This window comes from Chiloscyllium plagiosum, unplaced genomic scaffold (assembly GCF_037043375.1).
Source record: "Chiloscyllium plagiosum isolate Xiang-an unplaced genomic scaffold, Cpla_swu_hap1 HiC_scaffold_36, whole genome shotgun sequence".
NCBI classification, from domain to species: domain Eukaryota; kingdom Metazoa; phylum Chordata; class Chondrichthyes; order Orectolobiformes; family Hemiscylliidae; genus Chiloscyllium; species Chiloscyllium plagiosum.
Window position 1 is genome coordinate 46543278 of NW_028270174.1, and position 21335 is coordinate 46564612.

Below are 21335 nucleotides of genomic sequence, written 5' to 3' on the forward strand. Positions count from 1 at the left end.
TAATCGGTAAACGGATATATTCTAAATCTATCACTAGCAATTCGAAAGATGAGAGCTGTTTATGAACAGTTGCTTCAACTGGAGCCCATTTTTCTCTTGTTCAGGCAGCAGTCTTTTATTAAAAAGAAACGTAGTTAATGATCACATCCTGATTATATTTAACTATAAATCATAATTAAGGTAGGCATCCTGCTCAAAGGAAAAGGAAGGATTCAATCACGTCGCTATATTGGTTTTATACGTAAATATTTAAAATGACACTTATATAATTTGGCGGCGCCCACAGCTAATTATCACTGCTTGAGTTCACATGTTGGAAAAAAATCAATGCGTGTTATCACCGTTATTTTGTTTAACATATCTACTTCACTTCAAAATAAATATTTCTGATACCATTGACATTGCAACTTCAAACGTAGAAAAAGATGAGTTAATCAATTTCCTGAGTCGTACTGTCCACAAATCGCATTTGTTATGCCGCGCCCTTTTCTATCTTGATGTGAGCTTGAGTTAAAATTAGATGTATAATTGATCGAAAATAAGCAGATATCTTCAATCAAGAAATTATTAAATGTTTGGTCAGTTCAAGTGTCTCTTTTCGTCCAAACATTATATTTTACAATATCTTCGTCGTGGGATTCCTAGTAAGCAAGAGTCGAACAATGTGGTAAAATGTGGTGAGCATGCAGCCAAGATTAGCTGGAATCCTCAAATAAAGCAAAAAAAAATGTGGATGCTAGAAATCTGAACCAGAAGCAGACATTGCTGGAGAAATGCAGCAAGCCTTATGTTTTTTCTACATATTTGCTGTCAGACCAGCTGAGTTTCTTCAGCAATTTCTGTTTTTCTACTTGATAACACCTCGATAACACTTAGATTAATGATTCAGCAACAGGAACTGCCTCTATTTAGGTTAAAATCTGCTTGTTCCATTTACGAGAAATAAGGATGTGAAGATCTCGGTTCTGAACTTAAACATCGATTACTCAATGCCACAACCAATTCTACAAGCATTACAATACTAAACAGTCACAACTGACCAACATTAACCACCTTTGTATACAATCTATTATTAATTATAGTAGGAATCTGAACATGAAATACTTGGACAGGTTGAACAGCCAGGCTAAGATTCTATTAAGTTCCAGTATTGATTTCGAAAAATGATGCTGTGTCTGTGAACAGTGACAAACTGCTGGGATGCTGCTGTTCACTAAGGGGATGACAATTTGTGTCTCTGTAACTGGCGTTTTCTCATGATTGTTTCAATTTGGAAATAAGGTCTGAGGTATGAGTAAAATAACGCCGTAGCAACAAAATAGTATGAGCTTTTTCGTGGATTTATAAAAACGGAAGATTATTAAAATATGTTATCGTTATTAATGGAGTGTTACTAATATAATTGTCAAAATTGTCAACAGCAGCATGAATAACTCGGGCGACTAAGAGATATTTGTTTCTCTTTTTTCCATTCTCACACTTTGCACCTTAAATTAAGTCATTGTAATAGTGGTGTTAATATGTGAAAACACAGTGGCAATATTAAAATAAACAGGACAAGCAAAAGCATTCTGAAAAATATGGACGCCTGATGAATCCGAACGAAGTGCTTTCTGGATTGGTAGGGAGCAATGTACATGTGTTCGGTCACCGATCGGTCATGTTCGTGCGTTCGGATTTATTAAGAATCAAGACATGTCTCTGGCAGCGTGGCTGCACTGAAGGGTGATGCTGGGTAAAGCGCAGTGCTAAAACTGCTTCTCACATCTTTCTGCTCCTGCTGCCGCCTTTTCAATCGGCAAAGACACTGTTCGCGAACGAGCTTTTTATTGTTTTCCTATTTTTCCCCCCTTCTCTCCTATAACAGCGTTATGCAAGGAATCTGAGTCTCGCGACAAATCCTGAAAGGGAAGGATTATATCGAGCTTGCAGTGTAGTGTTTATTTTTGGCAATGCAAAAGATAATGCAGCATCTTTCGGTCTTCCTAGCTTCTTGGGTTTGCGGACTGGCGTTTGCTGCCTCTTCCCCCACCAGCGTACAAATAGGTGAGTTTCCTTCAAGCAGAATAACTGTAATTATTAAACAAACCATAAAATCTCTTTTTCCCTCGGAACCTGGTGTGTGAAAGGCTCTCATTGTATCGATCATCTTCGCCTTCTGTATTCTCTGCATTAATGCCTTCCACTCACCAGCTCTGGTAGAAAATGCTTGATTGAGATTTTAAATCTCTCAGAATCCAAAGGTTCGATTTGAATGCATTGTCATGACCTAATTTTGTTTTTGATAACGAATTATTTAATAAACTTCCCTCATTGAATTGTGAATAAATCGAGTTAAACCCGTTGATGTTTCTCTGTTCCAGGAGGGTTATTTCCAAGAGGCGCTGATCAGGAATACAGTGCGTTTCGTTTAGGAATTTTTCAGCATAATTCCCATGAACTGAGGCTGACGCCCCATGTTGATAATTTGGAGGTGGCAAACAGCTTTGCTATTACTAATGCATGTAAGTAGTCTTTGTGGGGGGGGGGGGGGGCACTGTTCGATGTATTGGAATGCTCGGTTCCCCGACCGTGAGAAGGGACAGCCAACCTCGCGTTTTTCCGCTCAATATTGGTCTGGTTGAACATTCGGACTGTCTGGAGGCGCTGTTGTGTGTCTGTGCCATGTCTGGGGAAAGTAAACTGTCATGAGCGTTCAAGGTGGCGTTATGTAACCATATGTAACCGGTTATCTCTATGTGGTGAACTGAAACGTTTCCCGTATACACATGTAGTAGCAGCTGGGTCCCTGTTTGGAAGTAGGATGAGTAGTGATGTCCAGCATTCAGAGAGATATGTGACTCACATTGCTCCTGAGTGAGTTGGTGTGATAACTGACAAGCGGCTGAGTGCCAGGGGATTCATACCTTGGGGAGGATTGAACAATCAGCTCAGGCTTGAAATCAGTCTCGGTGTCTTAATAATCACCCTCCCCTCAACATTGAAGCCATTTATTGTTTAATTACTATTGAACTATTTATTGATTACTTTCTGTAGTCACAAGATGAGGTCCCATCATAAAGTAAATGATCTCCGGCTGACGTCACACCACTGCAGTGGTATAACCGACAGTTAGCCCACCGTGTCACTATTAGTCAAGAGAGATGGAGACATCAGCTCGATCCAGTTAGTGACCGAGCTAACATTGCTTACAGAGTGGATCTTTTTAACTTGCAATTATGCTTCACTTTTGTCCCTGGAATGGGAGGAGATGTCTCGGGTAAAACGTGTATCAGTGGCTCAGACAAGTCGGTAAAGCAGAGTTCATCTGCGTTATAGATTGCTTGCTGAAAATGGTGGGAGGGGGCGTCTACATTCCGCCGCATCAGCTAACACACCACACTGGGGAAGGAGGTCGATAAGCAACTCCCGAGTTACTGAGGAGAAGCCCCCAGACAAACCTTGTACTAGCTGTACTTAACCTGTGCAACTTCCCTCACATCCCAGTTGTGTGTTTGAACCTGTTTTGTGTTTGTTAGTGGATCGGTGTAGCTGTTTTTTTTCATATGTGTGCAATTTCTTCAATGGCTGCTGGCTGTGAGCGGCCGGCTGCATCTGATGTTTTCTCCCTGTGCTGCAGAAACTAAGCTGACTTTATACATGTAAGAAATAACATCTGGTATCGAGCTAAAATCAAAGCTCGGCAACAGACTCGTGCTGGGAATTTGAACAAAGAGATTCCAAAAGGCATTTTTCCAGTCGAGCCACCTTGCTCCTGAATGCCGTTTTAACAAACGGGGTGTTGCTGAAGCTTGGGATTTTCAATGTGTTCCCGAGTTCTTTCTTGAAATTGTTACTGAACTGCGTGTGAAGGGGCTCTAGGAATAAACCTGGTGGAAATTACAAATAAAAATCACTGGGGGGGGGGGGGAGATGACGGTTGGAAATGAAATTCTAAGACAGCCTTTTCTTTGGAGTCTGGATTAGTGGTGCTGGAAGAGCACAGCAGTTCAGGCAGCATCCAAGGAGCAGCGAAATCGACGTTTCAGGCAAAAGCCCTTTTACCTTTTTCCTTGGAGAGTGTCTCCCGGACACCATCGTTGTTAGGTGTGCGGAGGCCCTGGCCAATTTGGCACGGCATTGGAATAAAATAACTCGACAGATCTCTGTGCCCCCTATTGTCGATTCAAATGACACGGTTGTGTGTGTGTGTGTTCGAGGGGCTTATAAATATTGATGCGACACATCCAGCTCTCTGTGCAGCACAACATGTTCCGCTTTCCTCAGCACAGCATCCGATGTACGTCACGATTATCTCAGGGAGGAGATGGGGACCAAACTCAGGAGATGAGAGAGAAAAGCTCCCTCATCTAACCCTTCCATTCTCACACAGTTCACTCCCTGCCATTTATTATAAGACCATTAATTGAGTTCCAACCCGCCTTTACGAGCCGGATATATTGATAAATCACAGAAAGGTGTGATCTTGTGTCAGATCTTGTAGCATTTCAGGGCCAGGCGGAGACCTGAACCGTGTGGGTGCTTCGCTGTTCACCACATTGAGTGAGCCGAGCCAAACCTGGCTGCGAGGAGAGATCCTCTTCCATAACCTGGGCTGGTCCCCGGTCGGTGAATCTGACTGGCAGCTCGCCACAAAATCTAACCGCATTCACCAGATCCGATTGCAAAATAAATAGTCCCAGCCTCTTGCATTGAGAAATGACCTGTTATTTCACTCAGAGAATATCAGAATAAAGCAAGGTTGGCAAGCAGTTTTATTTCGCTCAGTCCTTAAACTAGAGAGGGCGCAGTTAGCTCTTTTACCGCCAGGGGGAAGACTGGTGACAGAAGAATGTTACATAAAGTGTCAGAATAGAAATAGGCCATTCAATTGTGAGAAATCAGACTTGCCTCTCTCTCTCTCTCTCTCTGTGCAAAAGGGGCTGCATAGTGGTTAGCACTGCTGGCGCCTTCGATCCCAATGGCAGGCAACTGTCTGTGTGGAGTTTAAATGTTCGCCCATGTCTCCGAGGTGCTCCGCTTTCCTCCCCCAGTGGAAGGGTGTGTAAATTAGCTGGACTGACCATGCTAAATTACCCTCGTATTTCAAGGATGTGTAGGCTAGGTGCATTAGCCACGGGGAATATAGGGTTTGAGCGGGAGGGTGGGTATGGGCATTTTGTGGGCCGAATGCCCTGTTGCCAGGCCAAGGAGGATTCGATGACAGAAACAATGTAATTGATTAGCGAGCAAGTCAGTTCAAAGGCAATGAGGGACGGTTAACAAACACTGCCATTATCTGTAACACTCAAATCTCATTAAAGATATTTTTAAAAAGGAAATGACTAACTAATGGCTAATAAACTTTGACTATTAATCCAGAGATCGGGTTAATGATAATAAGACCATACAATAACACAGCATAATTATGCCATTTGGCCCATTGAGTCTGCTATGCCATTCAATTGCTTGACTGACTGGGGGACCTGTGCTCAAGTCCTGGCCTGGCAGAGGTGGAATTTGAATTCAACAAAAATTGGGAATTAAGAGTCTAATGATGACCATGAAACCTTTGCTGATTATCAGGAAAAATCCAACGGCTGGTCTTGCCTACCTGTGACTCCAGATCCACAGCAAAGTGGTTGACTCTTAACTACACTCTGGACAACTGGAGATTGGCAATAAATGCCACCTACATGAGATACCCACATCCCATTCAAGTGAGCATTGGACAAATCTAAGATTTATGTTAATAAAAAGAATGTATTGTGGATATTGGAGATTCAGATAAAAACAGAAAGTGCTAGAGAAACTCAGCAGGTCGGGCATCATCTGTTTACTTAATTTTGTTTCACTGAACAGGAGCTGCGAGGTGCTGAGTTTCTGTAGCAAGTGAGCTCATTGAGGTCAGTACTGTCATCAAAAAAGCGTACTCACAGTGGAGGTTGCTGGCGAAGAAAAAGGAGTGGCAACACAGACTGGCTGCTCCTCTGAACCTTGGGATGTAGGGGCCTCATATAGCATTGTCACTACTATCCCAAGTGGATTAGCCAATTCATCATTGAATTTTGATTACATTAGGCATTTGCCTGGTCTGAAAAGCTTCACTACTGTTGGATAAACATGTTGATCCATCAGAACAACTTTAGCTGCTATTTATTAATAATGTCAGTCTAACACTGGCACCTCCGCATCTTTATTAATGATGTACAAGAACAGCCATAGAATGATCGCAACATGGTTATTCATCAGAACAGAGTACATTGTACACCAATCATCTTATTAGTCATCGTCAGGTTGTAATTTTATTACAGAGCATTTGTGGGATATCATGGTTAATATGTTAAGTGAGAGAAATTACAGTAAAAATCATGAACAATCATGAACAATTGCAATCACAAGCAATTTTTAATTATATCTGAGAGTGATGCAAGGAAAATCAAACCACCAAAAGAACTAGGAGTTAGTATTCAGTGCAGTGGGCGAACTTCCTACATCTATAAAGGCACAATTGTTTAGTATTTCTCTCTCAGATTTTTGTTGTTTTATCCTCTTTGTTTGTCCCCTCTCTCAGTCAAGTCATAAAGTCATAGAGATGTACAGCACGGAAATAGACCCATCAGTCCAACTCGTCCATGCCAATCAGATATCCTAACCTAATCTAGTCCCATTTGCCAGCCATATCCTTGTAAACCCTTCCTATTCATATACCCACCCAGATACCTTTTAAATGTTGCAATTGTACCAGCCTCCACCCCTTCCTCTGGCAGCGCATGCCATACACGTACCATCCTCTGTGTGAAAACTTTTCCCCTTAGGTCACTTTTATATCTTTCCCCTCTCACCCTAAACCTATGTCCTCTAGTTCTGGACTCGCACAACCCAGGGAAAAAACCTTGCCTAATTATCCTATCCCTACCCCTCATGATATTATAAACCTCTTTAAGGTCACCCCTCAGCCTCCAATACTTCAGGGAAAACGATCCTAGTCTATTCAATCTCTCCCAACAGCTCAAACCCTCTAACCCTGGTAACATCCTTGTAAATTTTTTCTGAACTCTTTCAAGTTGCACAACATTCTTCCAATAGGAAGGAGACAAGAATTGCATGCAATATTCCAAAAGTGGCCGAACCAATGTCCTTTACAGTTGCAATATGACCTCACAACCCCTATGGTCAATGCTCTGATCAATAAAGGAAAGCATACCAAATGCCTTCTTCACTATCTTTTCTAACTGCAACTCTACTTTCAAGGAACTATGGACCTGCACTCCAAGGTTTCTTTGTTCAGCAACACTCCCCAGGACCTTCCCATTAAATGTACAAGTCGAGCTCTGATTTGCTTTTCCAAACTGCAGCACCTTGCATTTATCTGAATTCAACTTCATCTGCCACTCCTCAGCCCATTGGCCCATCTACTCAAGATCCCACTGTACTCTGAGGTAGCCTTCTTCACTGTTCGCTACACTTCCAATTTTGGTGTCATCAGTGTTAACACCACAAATGAAAAAAAGGAGGTCTAACATGTCCAACATAACAGCACCATCTGAGCCTTGTCTGACTAAATTTAGATTCAATAGGACTGTGGATTCCGGTTAGTCATGACTGGAGGTGAGATATGCCCTACTGGCACTCAATTGCAGAAGTGAGATGAGAGTGACTGCCTTCACCATCAAGGTGGTAAATAACTGAAATTACCATCAAGCAGCCCTAGCGAAACTAAAGCCAATGCAATTCGGGGAATCTCTACATTAGTTTGAATTATACCTGGCACAAACAAAAATGTTTGTGGTTTTTGAAGGCTAATTATCTCAGCCCCAGGATGTCACTGTAGGAATATCCAACGCCGAACCAACAAAAGCCTTCCCTCAGCATAAGATCAGAAATGGTGATGTTTGCTGAGTATTGCACAGTGTTGCAGCACTGTTTGCAACTCCCCATTTACTGAATTAGTCTGCACCTTCAAGCAGCAACACTGGATAACATTCAAACTTGGGCTAATGCACAGTAAGCAACATGCATGCCACACAAGTGTCAGGCAATGACCATCTCCAGTAAGAGAGAATTTAACCATCTCCCTTTGACATAGAATGCCAGAACTACAACTGTATCCTGAACAATCAGCAACCTGTGGTTTAGTATTATATAAACATTGAACTGCAATAACAAATGTTGCAACAAGTGCAGCTCAGAATCTGAGAATTCTGAAGTGTGTAACTCACCTCCTGACTCCCTAGTCTAACATCTAGCATCCGTATGGCTCTAGTCAGGAGTCTGATAGAATAATCTGTACTTGCCTGGAGAAGTGCAGCTCCAACAACACTCAGAAATCTAGATAACATCCTGGACAAAGCAGCCTGTAAATCAGCATCTCATTCCCTCCATTGTATTCACTGAATCCTCAAACCATAATACATTGCAGGCAATATTGTGAACTCCTATCTTGTGCAATAATTTTTTAGGTGGCACCTAATCAAATATCTTCTGGAAATTCAAATACACCAAATGTACTGGCTCCCCTTTGTCAACTTGGCTTGTTTTATCCTTCAAGAACCCTAGCAAGTTTGTCAAAAAGATTTCACTTTCACAAAATCACATTGATTCTGTTTGATTGTGCTGTGCTTTTCTAAATGTCCTGTTATTTCTCCATTAGTAATGGATTCTAGTATTTCTCAATGCCAGATGACTGGCCTATAATTTCCAGCTTTCTATTTCCTTCTCTTCATGAACAGAGATATCATATTAATGATAGGAATCAGTGAGTTCTGGAATATTTTAACCAATGCCTTCACTATCTCTGCAGACATTTCCTCTAAAAGGCTTGGATGCAAGTTATCAGGTCCTGGTGACTTGTCTGTCTTTAATCTTTAATCTGTAATTCATCAAGTACCTTGGCCCTTGTGATTACAAGATCTTTCCTCCTATTAGTACGATGTTTTTCTGTTGTCCTAAGGATGTTTAATGTCCTTCACCATGAAGACCAATGCAAAATATTGATTAAATTATCTGCCTAGTATCGATTTCCTATTCATAAAAGCCCCACAATTATCTCCACAATTGACCTTATTTACATTGAAGATACTGGTTTGTGACCTGAGCCCCTCACCTGTAAACAGAATATGAAAATTTACTATGTTGTGATTAGTTCCAGCAAGAGGAGTCATAACAGCAGTTCTTCATATTAATCCTACTTATTACACATTGCAAGATCTGAAATAGACTATTACCGGGTAAATTTTGTAACAAAACAATGCTCTCAAAAACAATCCCTGATGTATTCTGCAATGTCAGCTTACATGCTACCCTTACCAATTTACCTTGCCCAGGCAATAAGCTAAGTAAAATCACCCTGACAATTTTAATGCCCTTCTTATGTGCCTGCATTATTTCTTCACATATATTTTGTTCACAGTGAGGCAACTCTGTGGGAGCCAGTAGACGACTCCTACCCCATGACGTCTTTCCTTTGCTATTCCTTATTTCCACCTAAACTGATTCCACATCATGACCAATTGCACCTATATCACTATCCATGGCTGCGCTAATACCATCCTTTATTAACAAAGCGACTCTGGTCTTGCTTTCTGCCTATTTTTCTGAAACATTAAATACACTTGAATACTGAAGATCTGTGCTTGGCCACCCAGTAATCACATCGCTATAATAGCTATTGAGTCATCTTAATTTATTTCTATTTGTATCATTAATTCCTCAAGTTACAAATGCTACATGCATTCAAATGAAAAGCCTTATGCCTTGACTATTTTGCCATTGTTACTTACCCTTCAATAAGACCTCCTGAACACTTTGCCTCTGCCATCTAGAGAGACAAGGATAGCAGACTCATAGGGACACCAGCAACTTTATGTTCATTTTCTATTCTTTCATTGTCACTGGTCAAAATCCTGGAGCTCCCTACCTGGCATCATTGTGCAGGTGACATGGATTGACATAGTCTAGGATGGTGGCTCACACTGGGATATTAAAGATAAACTATAATTGTTAATCTATTTTGATCAGCCTGCATCCCATGCATGAGTAAAAGTACAAATGTAAGGAAGTTGTTATTTATTTTGGAATCATTGTTATGATTTGATTGTCATTATTAGCTGATCATCATTTATTGTAGAGAATATTTACCTTGAATTATCACATGTTTTTTATTTCATATTATAATTGCAAAAATTCTCAAGGCAAGTGGCAACCCATTTGGAAAAAGCAGTTGAGAAAGTCATCATGTCCAATTGTTTTTACACTTGCCTTTCGCTCTCTTCTCTGGAATTGGAAAAGGTCATCAATTTAATTTCCAATTTCCACCCCTCCCTCACTTTCACCTGGTCTATCTCTGACTCCTCCCTTCTCTTCCTTGACATCTCTGTTTCCATTTCAGGGCCAGTAATATCCATTATAAACCCACTGACTTCCACAGCTACCTGGACCATACATCCTCATACCCTATTTCCTGTTAAAAATCCATTCCATTCTCCCAGTTCCTCTGTCTCCATTGTATGTGTTGCGATGAGACCAACTTCAACAAGGACCCTCCGAAATGTCCACCTTCTTCCTCAATCAAGGCTTCCCAGCACTGTTGTCAACAGGGCCCTCAACCAGATGCGACCTATCTCTCATGCTTCCACCCTCACCCCGTCTCTTCCCTCCCGCAACAGCAATAGGGCTGTCCTTGTTGTTACCTTCCATCCCACCAGTATATGCATCTAGATAATCACCAGCCATCATTTCTGCCAGCTTCAGTGACATGCCACCACCAGAACATATTCCCCTCCCCTCCCTTGTCCACTTTCCCCAGAGACCATTCCCTTCAGGACACCCTAGTGCACTTGACCTTCATTCCCAACACAACCCCATGACACTTTCCTCTGCAATCGCAGGATGTGTAACACCTGCCCATTTACTTCCTCCCTCCTCAGTGTCCAAGCCTCAAACATACCTTCCTGGTGAAGCAGCTCATTACCTGCATTTCTCACAATCTAGTCTACTGCACTCGTTGCTCATAATGTGGCCTCCTCTACATTGGGGAAATGAAACATAGACTGGGTGACTGCTTCGCAGAACATCTATGTTTTGCCACAAAAACTTGAGCTTCAAGTTGCCTGCCACTTTTACACATCACCCTGTTCCTTGGTCAACATCTCTGTCTCAGGTTTGCTGCAGTATTCCAGCAAAGCTCAGTGCAAGTTGGAAGAACAACATCTCATTTTCCGCTTTGGGACCCTGCAGCCCTCTGGACACAATATCAAGTTCAATAATTTAGGGCCTGAACTCCCCATATCATAGCCCCTACCATACACACCAGGTCTTGTTCTCTCTCTACTAGCCTCTCACTTATCTCTCCACCCTTCAGGCTCTCTGCCTGTATTCCTGATGAAGGGCTTTTACTCGAAACATCAATTTTCCTGCTCCTCGGATGCTGCCTGAACTGCTGTGCTCTTCTAGCACCACTAATCTAGAATCTGGTTTCCAGCAGCTGCAGTCATTGTTTTTACCTTGTTATCACATAGTCTGCCATTACACACGACCTATTGTTAGCCACTAACAGTCTCCTCTGGACACAATATCAGGTTCAATAATTTTAGGGCTTGAACTCCCCATGTCATAGCCTCTACCATACACTTCAGTTCTTGTTATCACATAGTCTGCCATTACAAGATGGAGGACGGGAAAAATTTCTGGCTGTAACAGCTGCTCCTTTTTTGAGGTATTTTAGGTGCTGGAGATGATTCCCTTGAATTCCAGGAGCAGCAATTACTGTTTCATATGCTGTTGCATTATTTTGGAACTTTGGGAAAAAAAAGTCAAAACAATGGCAGTTTTAAAAGGGAGAAGAGCAGACAAAGGAAGATGGGTATATGAATAGGAAGGGTTTGGAGGGATATGGGCTGGGTGCTGGTAGGTGGGACTAGATTGAGTTGGTATATCTGGTTGGCATGGATGGGTTGGACCGAAGGGTCTGTTTCCTGCTGTACATCTCTATGATTCTATGACTCTACACATGACATATTGTTAGCCACTAAAAGTCTCCATTAACAGCAATTCACACACCCAGCCAGATTGTTATCCACTCTTGTGTCTGTCTTGGTGCTCTATCCCAACCAACCTTTTACTGCTTGCACTATCCTCACACCCTATCTTCTGCATAAAGCCCAACATTTTCCAGCTACCATCAGTTCTGAGGAAGGCTCACTGGACCCAAAATGTTAACTTGGATGTCTCTTCACAAATGCAGCCAGACCCGCTGAGCTTTTCCAGCAAATTCTGTTTTCGTTTCTGATTTACAGCATCCACAGTTCTTTTGGCTTTTACTTAGCCTTTATGCTTGTCCATTTACTGATAATATTTCCTCTGCCTCTTTCACTTTCTGTAAATGCAGGTACAAAGCCTTTCTTTAAAATATCTTCTGCACCTTGACACACACCTATTTTGCTCAAAAACTAATGAGAAGGTAGGTTATATTGCATCATCTCACACAGGAGACTGTATTGCTGTAAACATCCGATGTAAAACTAGATTGCAGATCTTAGTATATTTCCTGCTGGAGATCGCTCATGACTACTTTTATAGTAATAAATCAATAATCTCACTGAAAGAGATGATGGAACACGTTGTAGGTAAATGTCCTTGCAACAGCCTCCTGATTATCTGCAAAAAAATAGAATATTCTGGAAAATCATGCAATAAACCACCATTTTGCTTTCGATAAGGTTTGTGGCACTTCTGAAGTTATTGCAAATTAAGGGGACAATCCGTGAGAAATTCACTCCCGTAACGTAACAAATGAAAATGTCACCACTACAGGCTGTTGTTATAAGGTTGCAAATGAGACACAATATTACAGCAGCTTTGATTGGGTTTATACTGCATTTAATCATAATATGATGGCCTGGACAGCTTGTCAGGGAAAGCATAGACTCTTACAAACTCTTACAGACTCTTACAGCTCTTTCAAACTAGTCAGATCTCCATGATGGCAATCACTACCCCTGAGCTTGTGACTCCAATATTGCAATGTACACTTGGAGTCCGATCCCCACCTGGGAAAGTCCTGGATTAGATATAATGCAAATGCCTTTTACCCTGAAGTCTACACTGTTCGTCTTGACCTGCAATGAATTTCACTCTGTTAAGAAGAAGAGTAGAAGGTTCCTCTCAGGAATTGTAGTCATTAATTGCAGTTTTAATAAATTCTCTGATCACTGTATCAACTTGGAATAGTTAATTGTGCACTGTTGCTTGAATCATTAAGTTAAAAGTTGGAGCACTGATTCCAGATTTGAGCACCTTCTTTATGCCATTTTGATGAAGTGCAGCATTGTAAGAAGAGTCTGGTTATTTCAGTAATTTAGTGTTATCCAGATGAAGGCAAGGCTCTTGTCAAAATTCTGTCCTCAACTAATGCATCTTATCCAAAATGTGGTCATTCATCTAATTGTTTTTTTTAAAAGCTCATTTCTGGTTGGACTTTATTGGGAGAACTGTCTCACAGACTAGTCAAGCAACAGCCTGGCATAGTCATACTCGTGGAATCTTACCCTACCCTGGATCCTCAATCCATAATTTCCTGGATATGTCCTGTCTCTCTGGCAGGACAGACCAGCAGAGGTGGTGGCATAGTGGTGTATTGTTGGGAGGGAGGTGCTGTGAGTCCTCAGCATTGACTCTGGACCTCATGAAGTTTCATAGCTTCAGGTTAAACATGGGCAAGGAAACTTCCTGCTGATTACCATGTACCAACCTCTCTGATGTGATGATTTGGTACTCCTCCATGTTGAACAACACTTAGAGGAAGCACTGATAATGGCATGGGACCAAAATGTACTTTGCAAGGGGGATGTCAATGTTCACCACTAAGAATGGCTTGGAGACCGAGCAAAACCTGAAATCAACTGGTATCTGGGGGCAAACTCTCTGGTGGTTAGAGTCAAACCTGACACATAGGAAGACAGTGGTGGTTGTTGGAGGTCAGTCATCTCAGCTCCAGGACATCTCTGCAAGAGTTCCTCAGGACAGTGTCCCCGGGCAACCATCTTCAGCTGTTTCATCAATGACCTTTCCTCCATCATTAGGTCAGAGTGAGGATGTTTGCCAATGATTGCACAATGTTCAGCACCATTTGTGACTCCTCAGACTCTGAAGCAATCCGTGTCCAAATGCAACAAGATCTGGATAGTATTCAGGCTAGAGCTGACAAGTGGCAAGTAGCATTCACGCTACACAAATGCCATCGTCAACATGCTATGGCCATCGTCAACAATAGACAATCTAACCGCCACCCCTTGACATTCAGTGGTGTTGCCATCACTGAAACCCCCACTATTAACATCTTGGGAGTTCTCATTGATCAGAAACTTAACTGGGTTCACCACATAAATGCAGTGGTTACAAGAGCAGATCAGAGGCTAGAACAAAAGAACAAAGAAAATTTACAGCCCAGGAACAGGCCCTTCTGACCTCCAAGCCTGAGTCGATCCAAATCTACTGTCTAAACCTGTCACCCAGTTCCTAAGCATCTGTATCCCTCTGCTCCCGTGCCTGAATCTACTGTGCCTGCCTCTATCATCTCTGTTCCAGACACACACCACCCTCTGTTTGAAGTACTTGTCACGTGTATCTCCCTTAAACCTTTCACCTCTCACCTTGAAAGCGTGACCTCTTGTTATTGAATCCTTCACCCTGGGAAAAAGCTTATCTCTATCCACCCTGTCTATACCCTTCATGATTTTGTAAACCTCAATCAGGTCCTCCCTCAATCTCCTTTTTTCTAATGAAAACAAACCTAACCTACTCAATCTTTCTTCATAGCTAGCATCTTCCATACCAGGCAACATCCTCGTAAACCTTCTCTGCACCCTCTCCAAAGCGTCCACATCCTTTTGGTAATGTGGCACCCCGAACTGTACATAGTCTTCTAAATGCAGCTGAACCAATGTCTTGTACAATTTTAACATGACTTGCCAGCTCTTATACTCAATACCCCATCCAATGAAGGCAAGCATACTATATGCCTTCTTGACCACTCTATCCACCTCTGCAGCAACCTTCAGGGTACAATGGACCTGCACTTCCAGATCTCTCTGGGAGCTCAGATGAACAGAAGGATCTTGGAGTGCTTGCCCATGGATTCCTGAAGGTGCCCGGGCAGGTTTTGGGGCCTTTAAGGAGACATAAGGGATGTTTGTCTTTGTCAGTTGCGGTATATATAACATTGTTATGTTGGACTTTTCCGAACTTTAGTCACACAACAACTGGAGTACTGAATGCAATTCTGGTCACAATACTATAGGAAGGATGGTATTGCACTGGAAGGGTTGCAAATGAGATTTACCAAGCTGTTGCCTGGGATGAAACATTTCAGTTATGAAGAGAAGCTGGATAAGCTCAGATTATTTTCTCTAGAGTAGAGAACATTGAGGCGAAATTGGATGGAGGTGTATAGGATTATGAGGGACATGAACAGAATGGATAAAAAGCAGCTGCTCCCCCTAGCTGAAGGGTCAAGAACAAGGGGGACACTTTTACAGTGAAAGGCAGGAGGTTTTGAGGGGATTTAAGGAAAACATTTTTCACCCAAGGTGATGGTCTGTAATGCATACCTGGGAAGATATAACCTCACCTCTTTAAAAAGTACTTGGATGGAGACTTAAACTGTCATGATATTCAAGACATAGGATAAAAGCAAATTACTGCGGAAACCAAAAGAGAAAATGCTGGAAAATCTCAGCAGGTCTGGCAGAATCTGTAAGGAGATAAAAGGGCTGATGTTTCGAGTCTAACTGACCCTTTGTCAAAGCTTTGACAAAGGGTCAGTTAGACTTGAAACATCAGCTCTTTTCTCTCCTTACAGATGCTGCCAGACCTGCTGAGATTTTCCAGCATTTTCTCTTTTAGTTTGATATTCAAGACAATGGGTCTAGTGTGAGAAAGTGAGACTAGTGTAGATAGTAGTATGGTTTGGACAGTACAGACTCAAGATTTAAAGCCACTTACATAATCTGCAGCTTTTGACATGAGCTTCTCTAATTTTTGCATTTTTCATTTCACAGACATGAGAAGAGAAATGTGCCAAAGCTGTTAGCTTTTGCCGAGCTCAGTATGGAATAGTTTGTGGCATTCCATGCATTAGTTCATCTGAAAAGTGGTCACATTTCAGTATTAAGACAATTCTCAAGTGATAACTCAAAGATTCAAATTCTTTTGTTTGATTGGCAGTCAAGAAGTTTTGCTTATAAATAAAATTAAAACTAGAGCCGGTTTTACTGTAAACATTTTCAGTGCAATATTATCTGTGGAGATGTTCAAATAAAATATCATTCAATTTCCTCAAATTTCTGGTGAAATTTTATCCATTTCAATACTTTTATAACTATTCTGAGATTAAAGTCATTTTATGGCTAGTGTGTGACCCAGACCAAAAGAAAAGACCATTAATATTATAATGTGAAATTATATCCTGATGCCTACATCACAGGATATTGGCATCAGTGGTTAGGCCAGCATTTATTGCCCATTCCGCATTGCCCTTGAGAAGGTGGTGATGAGCTGACTTATTGATTTGCTGCAGTCCATCTGATGTAGTTACATCTACAATACTGCTAGGAAGGAAATTCCAGGATTTTGACCCAGCAACAATGCAATTGCAATATATTTTGAACTCAGGGTGCTGTGACACTGAACGGAAGTTGCAAGTGATGTCTGCTACCCTTGTCCTTTCAGATGATAAAGTTGCAATTTTGGAAAATCCTGTTAAAAGACGATGATGTTGTCTAAGGAACTTTTATGACTGTTCTAAGAAAGTCACAGCCGACATCAAAGGGGAAAATGTTTATGCTCTGGTGAGGTTGGGAAGGGAGGAAGACCAAGCGCAAGAAAACTGGCATTGGCTGGCACGTCATAGTCCTAAAAATTACTTCCAGTATTAACCAGTTTAGGATCAGTGAGATTGAAGTCCAGTTAGGCTGAGTACCAATGCACACCAATTAGTCACACTAACAACCTTGTTACAGGCACTGACAGCAGACAAACTGGCATTTTCCAGTCAGCTGCCAGTTTCCCAATGTGATGAGGGGGACAGTACAGTTTAACTACCTGAAGGTGTGAACCCAGCAGGTCAGAGGCCAGCTATCCAAGCAGACCTGTCAGATAGTAAACAGAAATTGTAGGGGATCCTGGAGCCTTTAGGATCCAGTATTGAGTTCTATAATGTTAGGGCCTGAACACCTTCTCCCATGTCCGTACACAACCTCCTCACACCAGACCTAATCATCACAAAGGCTGCTATCATAAACAGCCGACTGGCAGCTACTAATATTGCCCATTAGCAACTACTGATTCCCCAGACTGGCCTTTACCCACTCTTTTGTCTACCCAACTGTTTTTCTTTCTCTCTCTGCTCCACCTCCACTTATCTTTTCCTTAAGCTCCTTATCCCTATCTCATCATCAGCATATTTCCCTCCATAAACGCAATTCTGAAGATGGGTCAGCAACCCAAAATGTTAACTCAGCTTTCTCTCCACAGATGTTGCCAGAACTGCTGAGCTTTTCCAGTGATTTCTGTCTTTCGATTTCCAGTATCCGCTGTTTTTTTTTTTGCCCTTCCTGTCAGCCTGACTGAGAGTGAAGCCCAAATTCCATTCTGTTGAAGGAAGCTGTTGCAAGCTCCCTCGGCACCCCACCCCCAATGACCATAGTGACCTGGGACCTTTTACTACTTTTTGTTGAAATGTTATAAAATGTTGGTGAGAGGATATTTCAACATTTAGTAGCCTACTCGGTTACTTACCTTTTATTGTAGCCACCTGTCCCTTTCAAAATGGAAGTCCTTTGATTAGGCCTCTAGTCATGTATAATAGGAAAGGGAACCTATTTCCATGTTGATTACTCTGTAGAAATCACTGGTCAGTGACTGCTTTGCCTCCAGGCAGGTTCGGGACTTAGAAAATGTGCTTCTGATAACCCAAAGTGAAAATACAGTTTCTGTAGAACAGTACCTTGCATAAATAAGAAATACCTTGAGTTTGTTTGTTGGAACTGTTGGGAAAGTCAAACTCCAAATGCAAAAACTGTACAGAACCGAACTGCGCTAGTGACTATGTATATAAAGATTTTTCATGAAAAGAAATGTTTTCATGTTTGAAGTTACAAAAACTTCTTTAGAATAATTGATGGATGGGATCAACTTTGCGAGGCAACAACGGAGTAGAGGTAGTTCATGTTTTGCTGCAATCTGCATATGGAGTGACCTGAAGATTATTTTCTCTTGTTTTTGAATAGAACAGAAAACCCAGAGGTAAGAGCCAGATTTCATAGAGCTAGGTATCTAACTTAATAGTTATGCCTTCTTCCCAACCCTTCAGCTGAAATCCTTGTGCATTACATTGCCTAAAGTGGAAGCTAATAATGTACTTAATTGACAGTAAAGCACTTTGGGATGTCTGATGGGCAAGAAAGGTGCTGTATGAAGTTTTTCCTTCCTTTAACCATGCAGTGAAATAATTTACCATCTGAGACCTTGATGAACGTGAGGAGGGACTGTGTATTTCCTTAACAAATCAGATTTAAAGATTGAGAAATAAGGACAGTCAGATAGAAATATGCTGAATTAAAATCAAATCAAGCACATAAAGAGAAATGAAATGAGGTGAAGTATGTTTAGATTAAGACCGAGAGGGAAAATAAGATAATTTTTTTCCAAAAATTGTAACAGTTAACTGGATTCAGTCATTCTCTTTTTGAGCTGGAAGGTAAGCTGTCATTGTAGGAGCATAAATTTTGATCACTAAGGGTGTTAGAAGCAGCCCAACTGGGAGATTAAAGAGTCACTGCTTTTATGAGGTTATTGACAAAGCGGCACAAATGATTTAGAAATCTGTGGCAATTAGCAACAAACACAGCATCTCCTCTTCATCTCGAACTGCTTGATGATTTACATACTAGTAACAGTGGCATTAAACTCACCATTTATTTTGGCAAATTCTGGTCCAGTGGCGTGAATGGGATACTAATTTTCTAGGATTTTTATGAACTTTCTGCTGAAGTTAATAGATGATGACTTCATAGAAATTCAACCGGCTGTTTTACACTCCTTGGTCTATAATATTGACTGGACATTGGCTCACTGAGTTGGTTTTGCTGTTAATGAAGAACTACTATCAAACATTTTCAATAGTTTATCACCTGGCAAATGGTTACTTTTGATTAGCTTCGCTTCCCTATAGATTACTTACAGTGTGGAAACAGGCCCTTCGGCCCAACAAGTCCACACCGCCCCGCCGAAGCGCAACACACCCATACCCCTACATTTACCCCTTACCTAACACTACGGACAATTTAGCATGGCCAATTCACCTGACCTGCACATCTTTGGACTGTGGGAGGAAACCGGAGCACCCGGAGGAAACCCACGCAGACGGGGAGAACGTGCAAACTCCACACAGTCAGTCGCCTGAGGCGGGAATTGAACCCAGGTCTCAGGCGCTGTGAGGCAGCAATGCTAACCACTGTGCCACCGTGCCGCCCTATAGTGTGGAAACAGGCCCTACAGCCCAACTAGTCCACACTGACCCTCCGAAGAGTAACCCATCCAGACCCACTCCCACTCCCCCTAACTATTGCACCTAACTCTACGGGCAATTTAGCATGGCCAATTCACCTGACCTGCACACGTTTAGACTGTGGGAGGAAACCGGAGTACCCCAAGGAAACCCACGCAGACGCGGGGAGAATGTGCAAACTCCACGCAGACAGTCGCCCGAGGCTGGAATCGAACCTGGGTCCCTGGTGCTGTGAGGCAGCAGTGCTAACCACTGAGCCACCCTAAAAACCTCCCTGACCGGGAATCGAACACAGACTGCAGTGGTGAGAGCACCAAATCCTAACCACTAGACCACCAGGGAGCTCTTCAATTCTGACATTAGCCCTGGTGGGATTTGAATCTGTTTCCCCAGAGCACTAGGCAGGGTTTCTATATTCCCAACCCAGTGACATTGCCACTCTCCCCCCAATTCTTTCTCACCAACTTTCTTGAGTAATATTTGGGTTTACTTTGAAAAAGAGAGCTTTAGTCTACAAGAAACTATAGAAGAACTAAAAGATAATGCTGCAGTCAATTAACTTTTTTTCAACAAATTAATTCATATTGTTCAGTAATTGATAAAAATGCCTTTTTAAAAGATGTATTTTGATCTGACATGTCGGTTGATTCATTGCTGTTTACAGTGGTGCCTGATAATAAAGCAGCCAAGTGGATACAAGACTGTCACATTTATCAGCCTCTTGGTGAAGGGAAATTTATCATCACTTCTTGAAATAAAAACTTTAAGTTACATAAATGCATAAGTTTACTGAACATGGAAACTGAATGTAACTAATCCAGTGAAGTGGGAGATATGCTATAATTAGTGGAAAAGATCCTAAGTTAATGATAGCTTTACAAAACTTCTCTATTTCGGCATGTCTTATATTTGGACTGTGTTTCAATATGTGATGTGTGAACAGGTAGTCATTTGATTCTATTTATAAAGAAGTGACACAAACAACACCGACAATGTATCTTCTCTTCCTAACCCATTTCTGCATTTATAGATTAGATTACATTACAGTGTGGAAACAGGCCCTTCGGCCCAGCAAGTCCACACCGACTCGCTGAAGCGCAACCCACCCATACCCCTACATTTACCCCTTACCCAACACTACGGGCAATTTAGCATGGCCAATTCACCTGACCCTGCACATCTTTGGACTGTGGGAGGAAACCGGAGTACCCGGAGGAAACCCACGCAGACACGGGGAGAACGTGCAAACTCCACACAGACAGTCGCCTGAGGCGGGAATTGAACCCGGGTCTCTGGCGCTGTGAGGCAGCAGTGCTAACTACTGTGCCACCGTGCCGGCCACAGTATTAATGATTCAGGAATAATAAAAGCAACTACAGAGGCATGAGGGAGGAGTTGGGTAGAATTCACTAGGAGAGGAGCCTAGCAGGAAAGACAGTGAAACAGCAATGGCAGGAGTTTCTGGGAATACCGCGGAGACATAGCAGAGATTTAGCCCAAGGAAAAACAAGCATAGTACAGGGAGGATGAGGCGACTAGTGAGGCTGACTATGCAAGTCAAGGATAGCATAAAAGCAAAAGAGAAAGCATGTAATATGGTGAAGGGCAGTGGGAAACCATAGGATTGGGAAGCTTACAAAGACCAACAGAGGGCAGCAAAAAAGAAATATGGAGGGGAAGATAAAATATGAGGGTAAGCTAGCTAGTAATATAAGGAAAGACTGTAAGAGTTCCTTTAGATATATAAAGGGCAAAAGAGAGGCACAAGTGGACATTGGACCACTAGAAA

General features: G+C 42.0%; 1 protein-coding gene across 3 annotated transcripts in view; it reads left to right on the forward strand.

Moving 5' to 3' along the window:
• Positions 1-1723: 1723 nt before the first annotated feature.
• The window catches only part of gria2b (glutamate receptor, ionotropic, AMPA 2b), a 152211-nt gene continuing 132599 nt past the window's right edge, over positions 1724-21335 (forward strand). For 2 of the 3 annotated variants that reach the window (XM_043674000.2, XM_043673998.2), the window contains exons 1-2: positions 1724-2046; positions 2364-2504. In XM_043674000.2, the coding sequence (XP_043529935.1) occupies positions 1953-2046; positions 2364-2504 (235 nt within the window). In that variant the 5' untranslated portion in view covers positions 1724-1952. The remainder of the gene's footprint in view (positions 2047-2363; positions 2505-21335) is intronic. The other variant, XM_043673997.2, reaches the window with a different exon arrangement.